This window comes from Chrysochloris asiatica, unplaced genomic scaffold (genome assembly GCF_000296735.1).
Source record: "Chrysochloris asiatica unplaced genomic scaffold, ChrAsi1.0 scaffold00085, whole genome shotgun sequence".
Classification (NCBI taxonomy): domain Eukaryota; kingdom Metazoa; phylum Chordata; class Mammalia; order Afrosoricida; family Chrysochloridae; genus Chrysochloris; species Chrysochloris asiatica.
In genome coordinates, this window is record NW_006408603.1 from 6,216,275 (window position 1) to 6,240,540 (window position 24,266).

At 40.3% G+C, this 24,266-nt stretch overlaps 2 protein-coding genes and 1 pseudogene across 2 annotated transcripts in view; 1 reads left to right on the top strand and 2 right to left on the bottom strand.

Annotated features, from left to right (window-relative positions):
• LOC102842243 (acidic mammalian chitinase-like) overlaps nucleotides 1-1,045 on the top strand; it is a 21,096-nt gene extending 20,051 nt beyond the window's left edge. Inside the window, exon 11 of the mRNA XM_006865997.1 lies at nucleotides 729-1,045. Coding sequence (XP_006866059.1) covers nucleotides 729-1,045 — 317 coding nt within the window. The remainder of the gene's footprint in view (nucleotides 1-728) is intronic.
• Nucleotides 1,046-5,121: 4,076 nt separating this feature from the next.
• Nucleotides 5,122-12,303, bottom strand: PIFO (primary cilia formation). The gene is made up of 6 exons (XM_006865998.1): nucleotides 12,282-12,303; nucleotides 11,907-12,049; nucleotides 10,883-10,981; nucleotides 9,575-9,708; nucleotides 7,660-7,777; nucleotides 5,122-5,190 (listed from the first exon to the last, which is right to left on the bottom strand). The coding sequence occupies exons 1-6, from the start codon at nucleotides 12,301-12,303 to the stop codon at nucleotides 5,122-5,124; spliced, it is 585 nt and encodes a 194-aa protein (XP_006866060.1).
• An 8,875-nt stretch (nucleotides 12,304-21,178) lies between these two features.
• LOC102839106 lies at nucleotides 21,179-22,147 on the bottom strand (annotated as a pseudogene).
• Nucleotides 22,148-24,266: the final 2,119 nt, after the last annotated feature.

The following is a 24,266-nucleotide window of genomic DNA, read 5'->3' on the forward strand; positions in this document are numbered from 1 at the left end:
TGTATTAATTTAATATATATAACTGAATATTAAGATGAAAGCAATTTGCCATTAACTGCCAGTGGCCTCATTTGTTACACTAGGGCCTATAGGGCCTCGAACCTCTGACCAGTCTTATACGGTCCGCAACAGTAACCCTAAAAACTAGACCAAATGTTTCTCCTAGCCCTAGCCCAACCCTTACCTATAACAGTCACCCTAGTCCTAACCATAACTCTAACAGTAAACCAAGTCCTAGGCCTAGCCCTCTCTCCTACTCACCCTACCTCCTCCACCAAATATATATAAAACTTCTGAATCATCAGAGGAATAAATAATAAGTAATCAAACAATGTTGAAAATGAACAAGTAAAAACACAGTTTAAGAACTAAAGCATAACAAGGTAACACCCCTCCCCCCCAATCAAATATATATGACTAGAAATGTAGTCCTTTGCTTTATCACTGCAGGATTGTGTCCTTTCTCCCTAGGGTAGAACTAGAAGAGAACTCAAGGCTGCCATGTTACTAGGACTTCAGTGATCTTGGTCCCCCACTTCCCACCTGTTACTTTGAACTTTTGTCTCTTTGTAGCATTCTTACCAGCTATGGCTTGGATTTCTTTCAGGGCTCCAGTTGAGAACAGAATTGATATAGGGGAATATCTATAAACTAAGTGCTTCTCTTTCTCTTTCTCTCTCTAAATAGTTTATGTTGAATGTTCTGAAATGCTCATTTTATTCCTTTAGAATGTACCCCACCAGCCACGAAGATCTGGTATAACCAACCTGTGACCTTAAGAAGTGAAGGCTTCTGTGCCAACATTGGTGGAGGTGGCGGCAGTGGGGGTGGAGGTGGTGGTGATGGGGGAAGTGGAGGCGAAGTGGGTGGTGATGGAGGCAGTGGAGGAGATGGCAGTTTCTGCACTGGCAAAGCAGATGGCACCTATAGTGATCCTGAAGACAACACCAAGTTCTACCAGTGTGCTGGTGGCAAGACCTTCCACCTTCATTGTGCTCAAGGGTTGGTCTTTGATGATAACTGCAAGTGTTGCAATTGGCCTTAAATGAAAATTGTGGTAAAAATCCACTTTGTTACAGACTCTCTTGTGTTGCATGTTAAACTACATCCTCCAGTTGTGTCACAGTCTATGTATTATATCAATCTGGCATTTGAGAATCCATGCCCTACTAAAATATGATAAGATTTTATTCTGGTAAAGTCTAAAAAACTGCAAACCTCTTGAACCAAATCCCAGTGCAAAGTAAATATGATACAGCATGCTTTGTTGGTTTTTTTTTTTTTTAATCATTCATACTTTCTTAAGTGAGTGTATAAAGACTTTAGCATTTTCAAGAACTCTGAAGGTTAACAGACGACATATTAAAATTTAAAAAATCAAATCAGAGTACTATTTTGGAAACTATAATTCCCTTTCCTGGGAAAGGACTTGAGTGGATGTACCAAATACCAGAGTAAAGGATGGTCTATCACCCATCAATAACGTCCAAAGAAGGATCCCAAAATCCCAAGTCAGAAAAAATGTTATTGTTGTTAGGTTGGTTCTGACTCATAGTGACCCTATGCACAACAGAAGGAAATACTGCCCAGTCCTGAGCCATCCTCACAATTGTTGTTACATTTGTCAGTCCATCTGTTGGGGCCTTCCTCTTTTTTGCTGACCTTTCACTTTACCAAGCATGATGTTCTTCACCAGAAAAAAATAATCAGTGCTAAGTTATCACATTCCTTTTGAAAAAACCTGCATGTGTATGCACACATGCATATGCACACACACAGAGACACATGCATACACTATGGATCCAGAAAAGTAGAATGTGTTTGTAGGAAATGCTAAATTAAACTGGACTTAGCTTAAGTTGTAAACACTTCCTGGCAAGATAGTAGAAATCATCAGAGTAAAAAATACCTATATATTAGTAATCCCTGAGTGGTTCAATTGATTAATGTGCTTGGCTGATAACCAAAAGGTTGGAGGTTCAAGTCAACCCAGAGATGCCTTGGGAGAAAAGTCTGGTGATTACTTCCAAATTATCAGTCACTGAAACTCCATGGAGCACAGCTCTACTCTGACACACATGGGGAAACCATAAGTGACTTGGTGGCAACTGGACAGGATATGTTAGGTAAAGGTTTTAGCCTGAAGTATCTTCATCATTATCTAAGTATTCCATTTTGATTTTCCAGTAGAGACTTGCTCACCTTTCACTATTTAATTATTCTGAAGACTTGACCCTTAAGATATAAGTCCCACAGCACCATAAATCCAGGTTTCATCTCTTACCCTTTTTCCAGCTCACACTTACCATGAATTAGTCCTAAGAGAACTGACCTTGCAGTTCAAATAGACTTTGCAGCCCAGCGCATTAACCCACAGTTCCATGTCAGGACTCCTAAAATAGGCTAGAACCACCAAAAATCAAGCCAACCACATTGCCATTGAGTTGATTCCAACTCATGGAGATCCTATAGGACAGAGTAGAAATGCCCTATAGAATTTTCAAGACTGCAATCTTTACAGAGACATACGGCCACATCTTTCTTTCAAATAGCACGGGGTGGGTTCAAACCTCTGTCCTTACAGTTATCAACCAACTGTTTTAGTCACTGCAGCTGCTAGAGCTACACATTATCAACCAGGTATGGAAAAGCACAACGCTTTTTTTTGCATCCACTGGCAGCTTCTCACTCTTTGGAATGTAGACACATGCAGAGTTACTACCTTTTTGATAATTACTAAGGAGCTTTGGTAGCGTAGTGGTTACGAATCGGGTTGCGAACCTTAAGGTCAGCGGTTCGAAACTACCAGCCGCTCCGCAGGAGAAAGATGAGGCTTTCTACTCCCGTAAGGATTTACACCCTTGGAAACCGTGTACAGGGTCGCTATGGGTCGGAACTGACTCGACGGCACTTAACAACAACAACAAAGAAGCCTAAGTGAACACTAAAAGACCTTCCCATTAAAAAATAAATCAGACCATACATAGTGTAGAAGGAACTACACTGACTTCAGTTAGTGTGGGCAGGAAAGGGGCTCAGGTCAGAGTATCTGGGCAATGTGGTTGCAATGAGTTCTTACCTTCACACCTCCAGACACTTGTGGAGAGGCAAATCCAAACCATTAGCTAGTTTGGGGGTGGGGTGGGTTCTCAGACTGCAGGCTGAAGGGTAGTATGAATTTGTTTGGATTACTGCTGTATTTCTAGTTCTTAATTTCCTGCCTGACACATAGTAGGAATGCAATAAAAATGAAAGGGCTTCAAAAAGATCAAAGAAAACTTGTATTATCTTTTAATTTCATCTTTCCACAAACTTTTTAAAGCCCCATCATGTACGTCAACTGATATTTAATAGATGATGTAATGGGAAAGGGGGAAAGTTTTGGTTTGGTGAGTTTTACATTAAGCTTGGAAAAGCAACCAAACTAGGACTCAGAAACTTGGAAGAGCTCCTTACACTGTATTTAATTCACCTCGGTGTCTAGCAAGTCCAAAAGCAAGCCTACTGTTTGCTGCCGCCGAGTCGATTCCGACCAATAGGGACCTTGTTTCCAAGAAGCAGCTGGTGAACTTGAACCACCGACCTTGCAGTTCAAATGCCTTTGCAGTCTGATGCATTAGCTCACAGTACCACACCAGGAGCAAGCCTAGGTAAGGCCAAATCCACTGAAACTCTTGTGAGGTATGAGACTTAGTAAAAAAGCATTGCAACTAGGTTTCCAGTTCCTACGTGCACAGTTTTATTCCAAACAAAACATATTTAAATATGTCTCTGATGTCATGTTTTCTCAATGACACACTTGTCTTAGTCTTGTTCAGGGTCTTTCATAAAAGATCCAATCAAAAGAGTGACTTATGAGAGGATCTATCTGCTGTACCAGTTACATTCAAGACAGAGAGGTCAGCTCAGAGGGTTATGGTGACTGTTTCTTTTTTTCTTTTTAAATTTTATTTTGATTCCAAAGGAGTAATCTTGATAGATTTTCTCCAAGGACACAAAATAATTGCCAGGACTTAAGAAGAAGTTTTAAGAAAACTGACAACTGCGTAAGTGAATAAAAGTCCTGGAAACTTGCACTGAGCCATTTTTACCATCACGACAATGTACCTGCTCATTCTTTGATTGAAGCAAGAGCTGTCGTGTAATAGACTTTTTGTTGGGGAACCTTACCCCAGTCACCCTATAGCCCTGATTTTGCCCCCTTTAAACTTCTGCTTCCCAAACTTAAAGAACATTTAAAAAGAACATAATTTAAATTCTTGGAGGATGCCAAAATTGATATTTTAATGTGGTACAACTTGAAGGTTACAGAATTCTCTGGGGAAGGGTTGTTGTTGTTTTTGTTATTAAGTGCCATCCAGTCAGTTACAACTTGTATATGTATATGGTTTCCTAGGAGAGACTGGTGGGTTTGGACAACTGACCTTGTGGTTAGCAGTCCAGTGTTTATCCTACAGCATCACCGGGGAAGGTTTAGAGAGTTGGAAATGTTGTCTCCAAAATTCGTAGATCTAGGTGGAGAATGAACTCCTGGGGTGGCATTGTAGGATAAGCACTGGACTGTGAACCACAGTTTAGTGGTTCAAACTGGTAAGTCTTCTCAGAAACCCTGTACAGGGTTGCTGTGATGCAGAACCTACTTAACCACTCACTCTTAACAACAGCAACAGATGGAGAATATGTCTAGAAACAATACCTTCAATTTTTGATACTTTTATTAAATAAAGGTATAATTTTGTGGTAATACTTTTGACTTACCATCATATAGGCAAATGGTATTCTCTTGCCAGGTCTAGAGATAAAATATATAAAATTGGTACCTGTGAATTGGAGTTACACGGCAGGACCCACCAGTATTTCACTCAAATGAAGTCACCCACTGAACACCCAATGTGAACTCTGGGACCCAAATACTATGTACACAACACAAATGAATACATGAAGGTTGAACACCCTGAACTAGTTTTAATGCTCTTAAATAGTGATAAGTCCCTTTCCCTCCCTGGGCCCCATATTGGCAGGCAATATGGCCACAGTGATACAGAGAGAGAAGAGTGGCTCTGTCATCAATCCTGTAAATTCTATGATCAGAAGGAAGTCCGTGAATGTAGTTACCACCTCTCAATCATAATATAGACTTAGGTAGGCCACACGGTTCCGATGTTTTCTAAAGTCTTTGTCTGTGGACAGCTGAAATAAAAGAACATTGTTAATCTCAATATTCTAACAAAAATCTTCCCCCTCTGATTCTCCTGGCTGTACATTATAGCTGTGAGACCCAACTGAACTTCAACCCACAGTAACCTACCAGCTATACTAGATGCCATTGAGTTGCCTCCAACTAACGAAACCTCATGTGTGTCAGAGTAGAACTGTGCTCTACAAAGTTTTCAGTGGTTGATTTTTCAAAAGTGGACAGCCAGGTCTCTTTCTGAGGTGACTCTGGGTGGGCTTGAACTAACAAACTTTCATGCTCAGTTGCTAACTATTTGCACCACTTTGGGGGCCATGGAATCTAGCCTTAATGATTCTCTCAGTTTATGTATGTACATTCACCCATTATCATATCACTTTGGTTTACATCAGGCTAGGAATTATTTGCTTATTCTGTATATAAATTATTTCTCCAAATAGATGGCATGATTCTTTCTTTAAAAAAAAATTTTTTTATTGTGAATTGAGGGAAGATTTACAGACAAGATCATCATTTTATATTCAACAAATCATACACTTTGTTTCATCTCAATGATTGCAATCCCCTCCATGCATTCCAAGTTATTCCAATCCTTGTGGCTCCTATTTGCATTCCCCGCACCTTCCCATCCCTTCTCAACTTTGTCCTTAGATAAATAAATTCTGCCCTTTTGATCTTGAATGATTGATTATTCTACGGTGAGCAGGCTTTACTAGTGTTGTTGGCCCCTTTATACACTTGTTGTTAAGTGTCATCAAGTTGGTTCTGACTCGTAGTCACCCTGTATAGAGTTTCTGAGAAGCAGCTGATGACTTTGAACCCCAGACCTTGTGGTTAGCAGTCCAGTGCCTATCCTACAGTGTCACACCAGTACTCTGCTTGGGTAAAAATTGGGTCACAAAAGTGAGTTCCTTTCCAGACCTGAAGGGTAGCCAAGAGCCATAGTCTTGAGTTCTTCTTGTCTCTTTTTGACCAGTAAGCCCTGTTTTTGTTTTTAAATAATTTTGAGTTTCATTCCACAGTTTCTCCCATTCTATCCTGGAACTTCTAATGTGATCCCTTTCAGAGCAATTGATAGTGGTAGCTGGGTACCACCAAATGCTTCTGGTCTCAGAGTTGTGGAGACTGGTGTTCACATGTTCCATTAGTCCATTGGACTAATTGATTCCAAGCCTCTTCAGTTTTCATTATTCTTCTTTCTTCTGCACATGGAGAGATCAATGGTTGCACTTTAGATGGCCACTTATAAACTTTTAAGATCTCAGATGCTACTCACCAAAGTAAGATGTAAAACACCGTCTTTGTGGACTATGTCATGTCAACTGACCACAGTGATCCTTAAGACTATGGTCCTGAGCCCCCAGGCCCAGCAACTCATTGTCTTAAAACATTTGAAAATATCTAAGAAGTTTTCATCATTTTGCTCACTGCATCCTGTACCACACCACATTCATAGGGGTGTTTACAGCAAAGGTAAATATTCATGTACAAATATCCTCGTTCAAACCCTATATTTGTGGGTATACTCCTACTCTTCCTCCCATACCCATTCAACCTGTGTATCTGTCCGTGTATCTATTCACAGTTCCTAGATTGTGTATCTAACACTTTTTGCCTATATCCCCTACAACCCTTGCATACTTCTGTGTCTTTACCATTCTTCTGCCAACCACCCTCTTGTACATTGCCTTTCCTGTCACCTCAGCTAACATGCTAATCACAAGGTGGACAGTTCAAAACCACCAGCTTCTCCTCAGAAACTCTATACAGGGTTACTATGAGTCAGAACCAACTTGAAGAAGGCACTTAATGACAACAAGAAGGATGGATTGAGCACATATGTCATAAGGTACAGTGTTAAAATCTTCATTATCGCCATAATTTTATCAGGTAAACTGCATTCTACCCATTTTCTTCAGATAAGAAACTGAAGGCTTTAAAAAATTAAGGGACTCGCTTAAGACTACAAAGAAAGTTAATACTGGAATAAGTAAAAGCAGAGAGTTTCTCTCCAGTATCCATTGTCTTATCTAGAATGCTTTACAGCTCTTTCATGATCTAATGCTCTAAGGATATTACAGAAAAGGATTGAAAGACAACTCGTTAGAGCTCATCAACAGATTTCTGGGTGGGAACCCTTAATATATGTTAAAACACAAGAAAAAATGCTCTGTTGTTGTTAGCGGCCCGACTCATGGGGATCCCATGTACAACTTATTGTGATCCATGAGCATTATATTAGTTGGTGTTTTGCAATTAGATTATCAGGCCTTTTTGTCTAGTCAGTCTTAGTCTTGAAGCTCCCTTGAAATCTGTTCACCGTCCCAGAAACCTACAACCTCTCACTGACAGAAAAATGGTGGCTGCACTGGAAGTATATTCACTGGGAATTGAACCTGGATTTCTAGCATGGAATTTTAATATTGAACCGCAGGACATTGAACCGTGATGCCCAGTCTTATTACCTCTGCTTTTAGAGTTCTTTTCTGTAGACATGGAACCTTAGCCCAGTCTGGAGATCCAAATTTCATTGGCCAAGCAACTTTTGGGGGTGGCCTGATCTCTGGGTTGTATGTGCCAGGACTAGAAATAAAAATACAAAACACCATGTCTAATGAGTTAATGTCCATATACCAATTCCATTCTGGTAGTATAGTGGTTACGAGTTGGGCTGCTTACCTCAGGGTCAGCAGTTCGAAACTACCAGCTGTTCCGTGGGAGAAAGAGGAGGCTTTCTACTCCCATAAAGATTTACAGCTTCAGAAACCTTGTACAGGGTCTCTATGAGTCGGAACTGACTCCATGGCACATTACCACCACCACCATTACCATAGTATTCCTGAATCCTAACCCCTTTTGATAAGCTTTCTTATGTTGTACAAATAGGTTCCTTAGCCTGTTAGTATATTTCTAACTAGCTGTTAAGGATACCCAGTCTTCCAGGAAAAACGAATGCCAAGACACATGGAGATCTCCAAGGAACACCTGGTCCACATATGCTGAAAGGAGAAAAGGACCTCCTCCCAGAGTCAACACAGAGAAAAAACCCAGAGCTGGAACCCTGAATTCAAACTTCTAGTCTCTTGAGTTGTGAGAGAATGAATGTCTGTTTGCTAAAGTGAAAAAAAAAAAGCATCTTGACATTCAGCTAGGGTACAGAGTAACCCTAGTTTAAAAATATTTCTGCAACTCAATATCCTTAGCTAAGAGACCAGAATATCCCAGAAGTGACAGATGATGAATTAAGTACTGTCCATGAATTGAAATTGGGGATAAAAGTGCTGCAATCTTTTAATCTATCAGCAATAAAAAGGTTACTCCAGGGACAACAACGCAGAACCAGTTACATTTTCTTGATGATGGGGTTATTTTTAAAATGTCTTTGTTCATAAAGCATTTAGTGAAAACTCTGTAGTGGGGAGGAAAGAGCAGATGTGGAGGTCAAGATTCAATGCTACCACTACCTTAATGTAACCTTTAGAAAGCTGCAATCTCACATGGATCCTCAGCTTTCTCTTCAGTAAAAGACAGACCTTGATCCTACATCCACAAATCTTCAGTGGTTTCCTAAAGCTTTTAGATGAAACACCTTGGTCTGCAAAGCCTACGTAATTTATCCTTGGCCCCCTTCTCTGATCTCACTACCTTCTTGTTCAGTATACTTTAGCCATACTTACCTTCTCTTTTTTTCTTCACACCAAATTCCTTCCCATCTCATTGCCTTTCACCTGTTGTTCCCATTTGCTTGGAAAACTCTGTTCCCAGATCTTCATAGAGTTGACTCATTCTTGTTATTCAGGTCTCAGATCAAATGCTATTTCCTTAGAGGCCTTTGTTGACAATCTTGACTAAAGTAGCCTCCACCCTACTTTCTATCATATCATCATCCTGTTTCATTGTCTTCATAGCTAATCACACCAGGTCCTCATACTTCCTGGTTTGTCCACTGGCAGTTCCTAGCATGCACTTACTGCCCTGGCATAATTGCTAACAAGGCTCTCTTTCATTCTCAGAACTGTCCTAGTTTGGCTAATAAATTCTATGGCCATTCTCCTTATTACCATTGAAATTTTTTTGCTTATTTGTTTCACATATTACATTCTAATCTCTAGAATGTAAACTCCAAGAAATCAGGAACTCTGTATAATGGGTTTACTGCTAAATTTCTGGAACCTACTTTAATAAATACTTATTGAATGAATGGCTATGATTCTATTAATTCTACAATGGCAGAGACCTGGGAGGCCAAGAGGGTAAATCTTTAAAGATAGGGTTTTTTCTTATTTAGCTGGGATGGTTTGGATATATATGTAATCCCTTCTATGTGCTTCTTTTCTTACTCTTTTTTTGTCTAAGTGCACCAGGAAATAGGAGACATACCCAGGATAAAAGTCCTTTTCTAAAATGGTCTTCCTATCTCGAGGTAACTTGACATTAAATGGAGCAAAAGATTGTTTGTGTTTTTCCTCTGGAGAATGTACTGTTTGGTACATGCCTGGGTAATGTGTTGCATCCTGTTTCCAAGAAAAAGATCAACATCATGTTATAAGGTGATATATATAGATATAGATATAGATATAGATATAAATACACACACACACATACATACATATTCTGCTAGATGGAAAAATCTGAGTCATTCTCTTCCTGTTCATGAATCAACTATGGTTCAGCCACCTCAAGTTATAGAAAGAAATAGGCCTACAATCAAGTAGAAAAATCAAGGTATGGTTCAGCTATCTAAAGATATATAATGTTTATTGTTATTGTGCCTTTGAGTTGATTCTAACTCATAAATTCTCTGTATAAGGTTCCAGAGGCTGCAACTCTTTATTGGAACAGAAAATCTCATCTTTCTTCCTTGGAGTGGCTGGAAGACTTGAAGTGCTGACCTTGTGGTTAACAGTCCAGTGTATATTCTACATAACCATAGTGCTCCCATATAATGCTTAGGATGTAGAACAAAGTCCTGGGTGGACAGGTAACTACTTGCAGCCACTTCAGGTGTGGGAGTTGCAGCCCCAGTGATCCACTTAGGGATTTTTTTTAGAGCCAGCACTCTTATAACCCCACTTTTTGAGTACAAAGTATCAGGAAATTGTCCCATAGATGCAACCCCATGAGCTATAGAGTGGAACTGCCCCCAAAAGGCTTTCTTGGTTGTAATCTTTATGAAAACAGATGATCAGAGCTTTGTTCTGTGGCACTGTTGGGTGGGTTACAATTGCTAACCTTTAGGTTACTAGTTGAGTATAAACTGTTTACACCACCTACAGCCCTTTAGGATCCTATAATGATTATCTTCAGGCTGGAGATTCATTCACACAAATGGGTAAATATGTTGGATTTTGTTTTCTGACAAGATAGTTCAATGTATATAATAAACAGAGCTTCTAGTATTTTAACCCCAGTATTTTATCTCAGTACTAAAGACCTGTTTGGGGATGATTTCTTCCCACGAATTATTTTCCACTCTCTCTGGATACTCAGACACACATTTGCAAAGTGAATGTCTAAACACTTCAGGTAGGCTCCTTACTTAATAGCTTTTGCCTAAATGCCTACCTTTCTTGAATTTCAGGACATATTTTCTTAGGTAACCTCCCCCCTCTCTGCCCTTTGCTTTCCATTACAAATGCAGGTAACATGGATCACACCCAGATCTTCGCATGCTCAGTAATTTCTAACCTTATTAATTGGTTGAAACCTCAAGCTTGTTCTGGCTCCAAAAGTGTATCCTTTCTTACTGGTTGGGATCTTAGTGAGGTTGTATGCCAAGCCATATTTCTTCAGGTGGAATATATAAAAATAAGCAAATTAATAATAACAATAATTAAAAAAAATGATCTGAATACATTAAAGCCATGGGTTAGTGGAATTGGAATTCTCCTATTTGAACCATCTCTGCAAAAGATTGATCTTTCTTCCCTGTCTTGACACCTTCGAGGTCCATACACTAGCATCACACCAGATAAGTAACAAATGACTTTGCCAAAGAATAAGGCTGGGTAGATTCGAGAAAATAACATTACTATGCATTCCAATGAATCCTGTTCTCTGCGCTCCAAAAAACCTAGTGTGCTCTAACACAACTGTCAACCAGACTATATTGCTGTTTCATATGCCTCCCTCCCTGTTTACCAACAACCCAGGTTTGGGCTAATAAGAAGGTAATGGGCACTGTTGTTGTGAATTGCCATTGAGTTGATTTCGACTCATAGCGACCCTGTATAGAGTTTCCAAGGAGCAGCTAGTGAGCTTGAACTGCCGATCTTGCAGTTCAAACAACTTTGCAGTCCAGCACATTAACCCACAGTGCCACACCAGGACTCCATGGCTCACTGTTAATTGGAGGTGTGAATGAGGTGGCAATTATACTGGTGTGGCTGTAGGGTAAGCACTGGACTGCAAGGTCGGTGTGAACTGTAAGGTCTGCAGTTCAAACTCACCAGTCCCTCCTCAGAAACACCATACAGGGTTGATATAAGTTCAAACTGACTCAATGACATTTGACAACAACAATATATGAGGCAAAGGTTTACATTTGGTGGGGCAGGAAGTGGGGTACAGTGGTCACTGACTCTGGCATTGGCCCAGACAACTGGCTGTAGGAGTCCAGGGCACCTTCTCATGTTGGAAACACTGAAGATCACAAATCTCATAGAGTTTTTCTATGAAACTGAGATGTGCTTAAAGGGAAGTGAATACTTACGTCTTCTGTCAAATAACATCCAGGCCCTCTCAGGGGAGATCCCCTCAGAGGGAGAAACTTGTTTCCGAGTAAGTCTGGGGGAATGTAGTGAGGAAAGATTTTCCTCTGTTGACATGTTCCAAAACAATAGTTAAACAGCGTCTCTGAAGATCAAGAGAGAGGAGAAACTCCACGTGAGGCAAGGTACCTGGGTCAGTGAGCGCTTTGGGCAGATGGTGAGTGTGGGATGCCCAGCTGAGGGCAGACCCAGCTATTAACGAAAACCAGAACCAACTCCATAAAGGACGAACGACATTTGCTTCCCCTTGGTCTTTTCCAGCCTCCCTGCCTTGTCTTTCCCACTACCCTCTCCCCAAGACTCCTCCACCGCCTCACCCGCCTCGTTGAAGCACAACATGCGCGCGCCTCTGGGGCTAGCACTTGTGTACTGCGTTGCCAAAGGAACTGAGGAGCGTGGGGCTCAACGGTCAAAGCAGGCACCTAGTGCGCCGGCGCAACAAATCCGGGCTCTCCCGGAAGCACCACTGGGACTGGCACTGTTACCTCTGAGGCGGCACATTAAAGGGCTTGTAAACTCTGCTACTGGGCCGGTGAAAGAGACGTCGCTGAACCTGCCACTGTAGGAGTTCTTGGCTAGAAGGTGGGCAGAAGCCTTTGGAAATTGGTCACCGGCAATGCTTTGGCGCTGCGGATTTATGCGCCGGACTGTAAAGTCGGATTGGACCTCAAGGTCGGCCGTTCAAACCCACCAGCTGCTCCCTTGAAACCCTATGTAGGTTTCCGCTATGAGTCAGAACCGCCTCGACAGCACTTAACAGCAGCGGTGGGAGCGCGGTGACTTCATACGAGAAGCACTGGACTTCGAACCATAAGGTCTACGGTTAGAGCCGCTCCGGGAGAGAAAGATGAGTCTTTCTGCTCTGATTAAGATTTGTTGTTAAGTTCCATCGAGTCGGTTCCGACCCATCGAGAACCAGTATAGGGTTTCCGAGGAGCGGCTTCTGGGTTTGAACCACCAAACTAGCTGTTCAAACTGACTTTGCGATCCAGTGCCTTATCTTGTAGCGCCACACCAGGACTCCGGCAAAGATTTAAAGCCTCGGAAATCCTGTGCAGGGTAGTGATGGGTTGGGACCGGCTCCACAGCACTTAACTACAGCAATGCGATGCTATTGAGGGAGATAATGCCCCATGCTCTGGCTGCTAAAATCCAAGAAAGAAAAACGCAACCACTGCCATGATGGTGTATCTGGGAGGGCACTTTGGACAATTCCCAGAATAGGGCCAATGAAGGGCATGGGGTGGCAAGTGGAACAGGGGATGGAAAGCCTATCTATCTCTGTATTAAGCCAGATAGATATCAAGGGCGTTCTTTGATTTATGACAATCCCATGTGTGTCCATAGGATTTTCAGTGGCTGAATTTTCAGAAGTGAATTACCGTGCTCCTGTAGCTGAAGGTGTTAGACTCCAGCCAGATACTAGGCCTTCTTAGACCCGTGCTTCAAGGTGGCCTGGTGGTGCAATGCTTAAAACAGCTCAGCTACTAGCCTTAGGTCTGTGGATGAAACCCAGCAGCTACTTTGCAGGAGGAAAGACGCAGTGATCTGCTCCAGTAAAGATTTCAGCCTTGGAAATTCTCTGGGAGCAGACCTACTTTGTCCTAGAATTGTACTCTGCCCTGAATGGATTCCATGGCACACAAAACAGATTCATCTTTCCTTAAACCATTCCAATTCTCAGGGGGGTTTGTTTTGTTTTTTTTTTAAGGGGAGACAATAGGTTTGCAAAGGACTGGAGGCCTTGAGCTTCTCAGAAGTGCTTAGTAAGTTTAAAAGTTTTACCAGTCATGTTCACATCTAAACCTTGGCTTCCTCATCTCTACGCTGGGAATCCTGGTGTGACGTTTCAGGTTAATGTGCTGGGCTTCAAGGTAGGTTTGACCTGCAAGGTCGGCAGTGCAAACTCACCAGTCACTCCTCAGAAACCTTATATAGGTTTGCTATGTATGAGTTGGAACTGACTCACTGGCACTCAACACCACCACCACCACCACCACCAACAAATGATGTTGTTAAAGGAGTCCTTGTATTGCACAAATAATGAAAAGGCTAGCTGTTCAAACACGCCCAACAGGTGCCTTCAAAGTTAGACCTGGATAATTTGCTTCTGAAAGGTCACTCATGAAAACCCTATGGAACAGTTCTACTCTGCAACACATGGGGTCACAGTGACACATGGGGTCACAGTGAGTCAGATTGTCTCTAAGGCAAAGAGTTACAGGGTTGTTGAGAGGATAATTAATAAGTTAAGTTGTTGCTGCTGTCAATTGCCCTCAAGTCAGGTTTGAGTCATATCGACCTTAGAAAGTTCTTTTCTAAGGAACTTACCCAATAGTGCCACACCAGGACTCCAACTAAGATAATAGGGTTAAAATAATTCAATGCCAGGTATTTAGTAGCTGGCAGTAAGTTATCATTACTGAGGATAATATCTAATCAGTTCATGAGCACTCCATCCTTGCCAAACTCTCATGGTATACGTTGACTACCTTTTGTCCTAGACTTTTTACTAGATTATAAGGATGACATTAGGAATTGTCCAGCTTCACTTCAGCCCAGTTGCATTATGGTGATCCATTTCTACTGCATGCCAGAAACAAAATGAGATCATCTCTGAAGCTATCACCAAGAGCCTCAACTAATTTTTATAATCTTTTGATACCAAATGTTTGGAATACAATAATAAATAACCACTTTTACAAAAACAGACCATATAGAAATATTTTGTTGTTGTCATGTGCCGTGGAGTCGGTTCCAACTCATAGCGACCTTGAATAGGATTTCTGAGGCTGTAAATCTTTACAGGAGCAGAAAGCCTCATCTTTCTCCCGTGGAACAGCTAGTAGTTTCGAACTGCTGACCTTGTGGTTCACAGCCGGATTCATAACCACTACGCTACCAGAGCTCCTTAAGGAAATTCAGACATTGGACTTTAAAATAATTGGCTTGAGATTTTTTTAAAAAAACCTTTTTATTGTGAATTGAGTGAAGGTTTACAGACCAGATCATCAGCTTTACATTCAACAAATCTACACTTTGTTTCATCTCAATGATTACAATCCTCTCCTTGAAACAAGAGTTATCCAGCTTTCTCCCTGTGGTTCCTATTTGCATATCACCCACTTTTCCCAACCCTTCTCACCTTTGTCCTTAGGAAAATGTTGCCCTTTTGATTTTGAATGATTGACCATTCCATGGTGAGAATTCCTTCCTAGTATTGAAAATTGGGCCAAAAGGGTGAGTATCTTTCCAGACTTAAAGAATGGTTGAAGTTCATGGTTTCAGATTCCTCCAGTCTCTTTTTGACCAGTAAACCTGATCTTTTTAAAAATTAAATAATTTTGAGTTTTGTTGCACATTTTCTCCCATTCTATCTGGCACCTTCTAACATGATCCCTTTCAGATCAGTTGGTAGTGGTAGCTGGGCACCATCTAGTTCTTCTGGTCTCAGAGTCATGGAGACTGATGTTCACATGTTCCATTAGTCCATTGGACTAATTGATTCCAAGCCTCTTCAAATTTTATCATTCTTCTTTCTTCTGCACATGGAGAGACAAATAGTTGCACCTTAGGTGGCCTCTCATGAACTTTCAAGGTCCCAGATGCTACTCAAGTAAGCAGGATGTAGAACATTGTCTTTGTGGACTGTGTTGTGCCTGTTGAACTATGATCCTGAGCCCCCAGACCTATTAACTCATTGCCTTAGATGTTCAATAATATCTAGGAAGTTTTCATCATTTTGCTACCTCTATATTCCACCACATTCACAATTGTGTTTGCAGGAAAGGTAAATACTCATGCACAAATATCCTCTTTCAAACTCTTACATATTTTGGGGATATATAAATATATACAAACCCTACTCTTCAGCATTGCCAAGAAATTTGGAAGACAACTACCTGGCCAAATGATTGAAAAGCATATGTATTTGTGCCCATTCCAAAGAGACTTGACCCAACGGAATGTGGATATCATCAGACAATATCATTGATATCCCATGTGAGTAAAGTTTTACTAAAGGCAATACAGAAATGACTGCAACCATATATTGACAGAGAACTTTCAGAGGTTCAAACTGGATTCAGAAGAGGAAGTGGAATGAAGGATGTCATTATTGATGATCTTGGCTGAAAGGAGAGAATACCAGAAAGATGTTTACCTGTGCTTTATTGACTATGCAAAGGCTTTTGATTGTGTGGATCATGACAAGCTATGGACAACTTTGCCAAGTATGAGTATTGTGCTCATGAGGAACCTGTACATAGACGAAGAGGCAGTTGTTCGAACAGAATGAGGAAATACTGAATGGTTTAAAATTAGGAAAGGTGTGTGACTCATTCAACCTGTATGCTGAGCATGCAATTCGAGAAGCTGAGTTATATGAAGAAAAACATGGCATCAAGATTGGAAGAAGACTCATTTACAACCTGCAATATGCAGACAATACAACCTTGCTTGCTGAAAGTAAAGAGGACTTAAAATATTTACTGATGAAGATCAAAGACCACAGCCTTCAGTAAGGATTGCATCTCAATGTAAAAACAACAACAACAGCAACAAAAATCCTCATCACTGGACCAATAAACAACATTCTTGTCAATGGAGAAAAGATTGAAGTTGTCAAGGACTTCATTTTGCTCGGATTAATCATCAACATTCATGGAAGCAGCAGTCAAATCAAATGATATATTGTATTGGGCAAATCTGCTGCACAAGATCTTTTTAAACTGTTGAAGAGCAAAGATGTCAATTTGAGGATTAAGGTGCACCTGACCCTAGCCATGGTATTTTCAATAACCTCATATGCATGTTGGACAGTGAATAAAGAAAACCACAGAAGAATTGATACATTTGAGTTATGGTGTTGGAGGAGAATATTGAAAGTACCATGAACTGCCAAAAGAACAAATAAATCTGTATTGGAAGAAGTACAGCCAGAGTGCTCCTTGGAAGCCATCATGGCAAGACTTCATCTCTCATACTTTGAACATATTGTCAGGAGGGAACAGTCACTGGAGAAGAATGTCATGTTTGGTAAAGTGGAGGGTCAGAGAAAAAGAGGAAGACCCCACAGTGAGATGAATTGGTACAGTGGCAGTAGCAATAGGTTCAGGTGTAGCAATGATTATGAGGTTGGTGTAGGACTGGGCAGTGTTTTATTCTGTTATACGTAGGGTTGCTATGAGTCAGTACCGACTTGATCACACCTCGTAACAACAACAACATTACCCAAGCTAGCATGTGTCTACCCTCTAGCCAGTGAAGGACTCTCCCCCCCTCCCTCCTGTTCCTGGTAATCATCAAAAAAAAAATTTTTTTTTTTTTTCAGTATGAGAACCCTTTCTAAAGTTTTTACAACGATGGTCTCATACATCTCATATTTGTCCTTTTATGATTGACTAATTTTACTCAGCGTAAAGTGCTCCAGGTTCATCCATGCATGTTTTGAGGTGTTTCTCAGATTCATATTATTCTTCAATGTTGCATATTATTCCATTGTGTGTGTGCACCAAATTTTGTTTATCTGTTCTTCCATTGACGGGCACTTAGGCGGTCTCTATCTGTTTGCTTTTGAGTATAGTGCTGTGAGCATTGGTGTACATATACCTACTTATGTCCTGGTTTGTATTTCTTGTGTATATGTACCAAGTAGAGGGGTTGCTGGGTCATAAGGTATTTCTATTTCCAACTTTAAGAGGAAGTGCTGTTCCATTTTCCAGATTGGTTAAACCATTTTACAGTACCACCAGCAATGTAGAGGGTCTCCACATCCTCACTGGCATTTGTTGTTTTTTGTATTTTTAAACTACACTGTCAATGCTTGTGTGAGGTATCTCTTTGCTGTTTTGATTTGCATTTCCTTAATGGCTAATGGGGAGTCTTGGTGTGGTGCTATGGGTTAATGCATCAGACTGCAAAGCTGTTTGAACTGCAAGGTTGGTGGTTCAAGCTCACCAGCTGCTCCTTGGAAACCTTATACAGGATCTCTAAGAGTCGGAGTCAACTTGATGGCACTTAACAACAACAGCAATGGCTAATGGAGTCCTGGTGTGGTGCTGTGGGTTAATGGACTGAAAGGTTGGTTTGAAATGCAAGATCGGCAGTTCAAGATCACCAGCTGCTTCTCGGAAACCCTATACAGGGTCACTATGAGTCAGAATCTACTCAATGGCACTTAACAACAACAACGACTAATGACGATGAACATTTCTTCATATGTTTGTTGGCTGCCTGAATGTCTTCCTTGGTGAAGTGTCTGTTCATGTCCTGTGCTACACTTTTCTCTCTTTTCGCTATGTAGTTGTGATCATAGATTTATATATCTGATTCCATAAAAAGTATAGTTTTGTTTTACTCTGGATATTTCCACGTATGGCTTGAATTCTTGGTGTTATTGCCACATATCATCTCTGTTTGTTGTCTGCTATTGTTTCTCAGTCCAAAGGACTCCCTTTAGTATTTTTTCATAAATTGGATTGGCTTATTTATTTATTTTCACAAATTCCTTTTATTTTCTGTTTGTCTGGAAATGTTCTAATTTCACTGTCCTATTTGAGGGAGTCCTGATGTGGCACTGTGGGTTAATGCTCTGGACTGCAAAGTTGGTTTGAACTGCAAGGTTGGTGGTTCAAGCTCACCAGTCATTCTTTGGAAGCCCTATACAGGGTCACTATAAGTTGGAACTGACTTGGCGGGATTGCACAACATAAATTTGAGGGCCAATTTTGTTGGATATATGATTCTTGGTTTACTGGTTTTTTTGTTCTATCAGAGTGTTGTGTATGTCTCCCCATCGCTTTCTTGCCTACGTATTTTCTATTGAGAAGTCAAAGCTTATTCTTACTGGTTTTCCTTTGTAGGTAACATTTTATTTTTCCTGAGCTGATTTTTGGATTCTTTCCTTATCTTTGATTTTGGAGAGCTTGGTTATGATATGTCTTGGTGATTTTCTTTTGGGGTCTGTCCTGCCTGGAGTTTGTCAGCTTTGTGAATGCTTGTCTTCTCATCTTCCATTAAATACAGGAAAAATTCTCTCAGAAGCTCTTTGGCTATCATTTGTCTTTCTTTGTTTCTTCCTGTTCTGGAATTCTCACCACCCATAGGTTATCACTCTTCATGTTATCCCACATGAATCTTAGACTTCCTTCAGATTTTTTCATTCTTTTTTTCTGATTTTTCTTCTACTTTACTAGTATTGATAGATTTATCTTTAAGCTGGATGTGGCTTCCATTGAATCTAATCTATTCTTTTGCTCTTTTCGTGCATTTTCCATTTCTGAGATCTTAGTATTAATCTTCTGGATTTCTGTTTGCAGGATTTATATCATCTCCAGTGTTTCATCTATTTTGTTTGATTTTTCCCGTAGGGCTTCTCTGAATTCTTCCTTGTTTTCCTTGACATTTCTATCAATCATTTGACGGTACCCAAATATCATTCTCCTGAACTCTTTTTCAGGTAGACCAGTGCCTCTTTTTCCTCAAAAACATTTATCTAGCTCCGCCTCTTGACCATTTGTTTGAGTTACTTTTGTCTTGTTTCTTCATTTGAGCAGCAATTGCTGCTTTTGAAGCATTGTGATGTTGCTGTGTTTGTATTAAGTTAATAAATGTATTCTTAGGCATTCACTAAATGCCTCCTGACATGTATGATCAGGAGATGAGCTTGTGCCCCATTCTCTGTTCTCTCTTAGTGCAGTTCAGTTCAGGGTGAATTTAACTGCCGTTGGTTATTGTTGATCCAGTGTATAGCAGCTGGCATTGACACTAGCCCAATTGGTGGAGTTGTAGAGGACACAGCTGTGGCTGGGCTGTATGGCCACAGTTGCTTTCTTTTGTTGGTTGAGGCAAGAATAGAAAACACACATGCAAGAGAAGGAAAACAGGCAAACAAACCAGCAAAGAACAAAAAGATAAAATAGTAATGAAGAAAGAAGTGAAAAAAAAAACAAAAAACTGACTATGACTTTAACAATTAGAGGTAGGCCTCTGTGTCAGCCATGGGTCTCTTGCCTTCACAGCCACCTGAGAAACTTTAAGATTGTCCTGCACTGGTAAACAGTCTTTCTGTTTGTTTCTCTACCCCTCTTCTCTACCCCACACATCCATTCAGCTGCTTCTCCTAGCGAGAGCTAGTCCAGGGCTGGTCCATGCCAACTTTGTGGATTTGGAGCAGAGGTCGCCTGAGTGGTGTTATTGCTGATGGCATCTCCCCACTTCAATGGGGCTTACAACTTTGGCATCCACTTTTGAGTGGCTCTGATCAACTAGAAAGTGGGAGTTTTCATGGGGGTGTACAGTGGTTGAGGCTGGCCTTATCTCTGGTCACCAAGGGAGTGTGGGGAACCAGAAAAAAATCACCCCTTTGTCTCTGTGAGCCCTAAGTAGGTTTCTGCAATGTGAATTTGATTTTTTGTCTCTGAAGCTGCTCACAAATGCTCAAAATTTTTGTGGCCTGTCCAGTTGGTCACCACAGCTCAGCATTCATCGTCTTGCTTACTTTGTCTGCTTAATGCTCTCTCCCAGTAAGCACTTGATCCACTTTACTATCCCTTCATCTGAAGCTCAGAGTTCTAGTATTATCCGCTGCATGTGTCTCATCCAGTTGTCCACATCCTTTCTGCCTAGTCCACCATATTGCCCTGCCTCCACCCCTCCTCCATTCTTGCCTTGGCTTGAGATATTGGAAGAAGCAAGACTGACAAATAAACATAGAAAAGCAAATGAAAGCAAGGAAATATATAGCCATTTAGATTTGTGGCTTCTGAGGAGAGAAGAAAAAAAATAAAAAGATCAATTTAAAAACAAAGTCAAGAAGAATCTCAGTGTACTCAAGGAAAGAGAGACTCTCCTCCTTACCTCACTCGCATTAACCTTCTAGTTCATCTGGCCAACTTAAAACACACACCCGACCCAAAAAACCCCACAATGCATTGCATTAGTCAACTCTGCAGTATAAGACCTTTTTAAAGAATTCCAGACCAGAGGTATCAGTTTAAGGACTAAGATTCTCCTGACCCAAGCCATCGTGTTTTTTTATTTGTTTCGTACAAACATTGGACAATGAATAAGGCAGATTATAGAAGAATTGATATATATTAGTTATGGTGTTGGAAAAGAATTTTTTTTTTTTTTTTTGAAGTACACATGACAAATATATTCCTTTTTGTTGCTGCTAAAATGTTCTCCAGTGAAATTCAATAACCGACGCATTTTATTTTATTCCACTGTTGCACATAGTTTGAGCTCTGCACACTCCCTTTCCTTTCACCTCAAAGGGGACACCTTTGTAAGTAGCCACACACTTAGTATTAGTGTAAAGGTCAGGCTGGATTTGTTCCCAGATTTTCTTCTTAGGATTCAGCTCCTCCTTATCAGGTTCTCCAGGAAAAGTATCAAAAGTAATTCCGTCTCCAGGAACAGACCCATCAGGGGGAGCCAAGATTTCCACCTTCTCTGGTGAACTAGCACACATCACCATTGCTAGAGATAGCACTCCTCTCATCTTTGCAGGTTTCAGGTTACAAAGCAAAATCACCATCCAATTTTGCATCTATTCAAGAGGAACATGATTCACCAGACCACTGACAACTGTTCTTGGAGCTGTTTCTCCAACATCTACTTTTTCAACATACAAAGAATCTGCATCAGGATGTTTTTTGGCAGTGATGATACAACCAATTCGAAGATCCAGACGAGAAACATCTACTGGCTAGGAATCAGCACTTCCTGCTACTGACTGCTGCTGTTTTTTCTCTTTTTTTTCTCCTTTCTTCTCAATTTTCTCTTTCACCTTCTTTTCTTCCCCTGCTTTCTTCATCTGATCTTTGGCACAAGAAGATAAAGCTGACATTGGTGTCAATTGTTTCACATTTTCAGAACATGTAGAATTAGCTTGCAGTTGAGTACCAGGTGGGAGTGGTATTTGTTTTATTCCATTTAGAATTTCAGCCTGGATTAGCTGTTTTCTCAGTTCTTCAATTTCTTCCTTCAGTTTAGCATTTTCAACTCGAAGTCTCTTCTCTTCTCTCAAAGTTGTCTGCAAAATTGCTTTCTCCTTAAGAAGAGCAACTTGCTGCTTAAGATACTCAATAATTTGATCTGCTTCTGCCCCTTTCTGTTCCAGTCTCTTCAGAACAGCATCACTAGTTGCCATTTTTGCCAGGAAATGGCAGAAAATCATGAAGCGGTAGGCCAGGGACTTCAGACAGCTTCTATGCCTCTCTGTTGGAGAAGAATTTTGAAAGTACAATGGACTGCCAGAAAAACAGCTCTGTGTTAGAAGACGTACAGTCTGAATGCTTCTTAGAAGCCAGGATTGCAAGATTTCATCTCTCATACTTTGGACATATTATTAGGAGAGACTAGTCCCTAGAGAAGTTATTATTGCTTGGTAAAGTAGAGGGTCAGCGAAAAAGAGGAAGACCCTCAAAATATGGATTGGAACAATGGCAACAGCAATGGCTCAAGCATACCAACAAATGTGAGGATGGTGCAGGATTGAGCACTGTTTTGTTCTGTTGTGCATAGGGTTGCTATGAGTCAGATCCAACTTGACAGTACCAAACAACTGAGCCCAAATACATCTTGATTGATACCAACTTTTCATTAAAGCCAATTTGAATTTAATGCAGCCAAATATGGACGTTTATATACCCTCCTTAAAACAAATTGTATAATGGTAAAAAGTGAGAAACTAAGGCAGAATTACAGGTAGCTCTAAGGATTATAAAAAAAATTTGAATGGTGATCATGCACATGGGACATTATGCAAGGTTGTCTTCAGTACAGGAGAATATTTAATCAAACTTTTATATTATAGTCAATGTTGGCCAAGACTTTAAATAAATAATTCAGTTGTTACCATCATGTATATTTATAATAATAAGGATGCCTGATGTTTCTGGAGATTGTAATAGTTTTTTTTATGAGATAGTTATCTGTCTTACTCATTTTACTGTTGGTCTCTGAGACAGTTTAATCTGGGAAAGCATTTTCTCTGTTGCAGTGGCCTAATGGAGTTTTGGTGTAGTGTCCTGGGTTAATGTGCTGGACTACAAGGTCACTTTGAACCACAAGGTCGGTGGTTCGAGTCACTCTTTGGAAACCTTATTCAGGGTCGCTATGAGTTGGTACTGACTCGATGGCACTTAACAACGATAGTGGTCTAATCGAATTCTTATTTGAAAAGTAAATAGATCGCTTTTTGGTAATATTTGATATAGATTTTGTCTCATTAAAAATTTATTGGATTAAATAAGAATAATTCAACACGAGTAAAAGCTGATGATTATATTCAAAGAATTAAATGACAAGATAGTGAATTTTAGAAGCAATAAGGAAGATTCTAATACAAATTCTTGAAATAAAAAAGCACACTAAAAATAGCTCAGTGCATGGGTTTATCAGAAAATTGTTGTTATATGCTGTCAAGTTGATTTCAATGCATAGTGATACTGTATAGGGTTTCCGAGGAGCAGCTGGTGAGTTTGAACTGCCAACATTGTCGTTTGCAGTCCAGTTCTTATTCTAAAGCACCACACAAAGCTAAAAAATGAATGAATGAAATGGGAAATAATATCCATACTGTATCCATACTGTAGCTTGGAAAGGCAAAAGAACAGAAAATACACAGAAGAGTGAAAGACAGATGAAAAATGATAAAATGACCTAACATATACATTTGGAAGGTCAGAAGAAGTGGAACAAGAATGTGGTAGATGCAAGAGAAGAAGAAATAATGGCTGAAAATATTTCAGAATTGATGGAAATGTTGAACCAGGATTAAACAAATGCAACAATCCCAAAGAAAATAAATACAAAATAAATATCACTTGAGCATAATATAGTAAAACTGATAAAAACAAAATGAGAAAATCTTGAAAAGACTGAGATTTTAGAAGGTGCGTTACTATCAAGGAGACCTGGTGTGGTGCCATGGATTAATGTGATAGACTGCAAGGTTGGCAATTCAAGCTCACCAGCTGCTCCTCGGAAACCCTATTCAGGGTTGCTATGAGTCGGAACCGATTCGACAGCACTTAACAACAATTAGCCTGAGAGCTGATTTTTCATTAGAAACAGTTGAATCCAGGAGACAAAGTAATGGCCTCTCCAAGTGCTGAAAGAAATAATGGTGAAAGGATAGAAAACATTTCCATGCTAAGACTAACAGAAAACAATGGATCTGTACTAATATGTAACAGACAAAATAAGACAAGAGGTATTGCTAAAGATGTCAAGTGTTGTCAAGTCAGGTCTGACTCACAGCAACCCCGAGTGCAACAGAAGGAAATACTGCC

What these genes read in the sequence shown, in the direction of transcription:
- PIFO (XM_006865998.1), bottom strand. Translation starts at nt 12,303, where the DNA reads ATGTTGTGCTTCAACGAGGCGG. An exon ending in GTTGTGCTTCAACGAGGCGG is followed by an intron (nt 12,050 to 12,281) that starts GTGAGGCGGTGG and finishes CTTGATCTTCAG; the next exon opens with AGACGCTGTTTAACTATTGT. An exon ending in GGTTTCAACCAATTAATAAG is followed by an intron (nt 9,709 to 10,882) that starts GTTAGAAATTAC and finishes TCTTGGAAACAG; the next exon opens with GATGCAACACATTACCCAGG.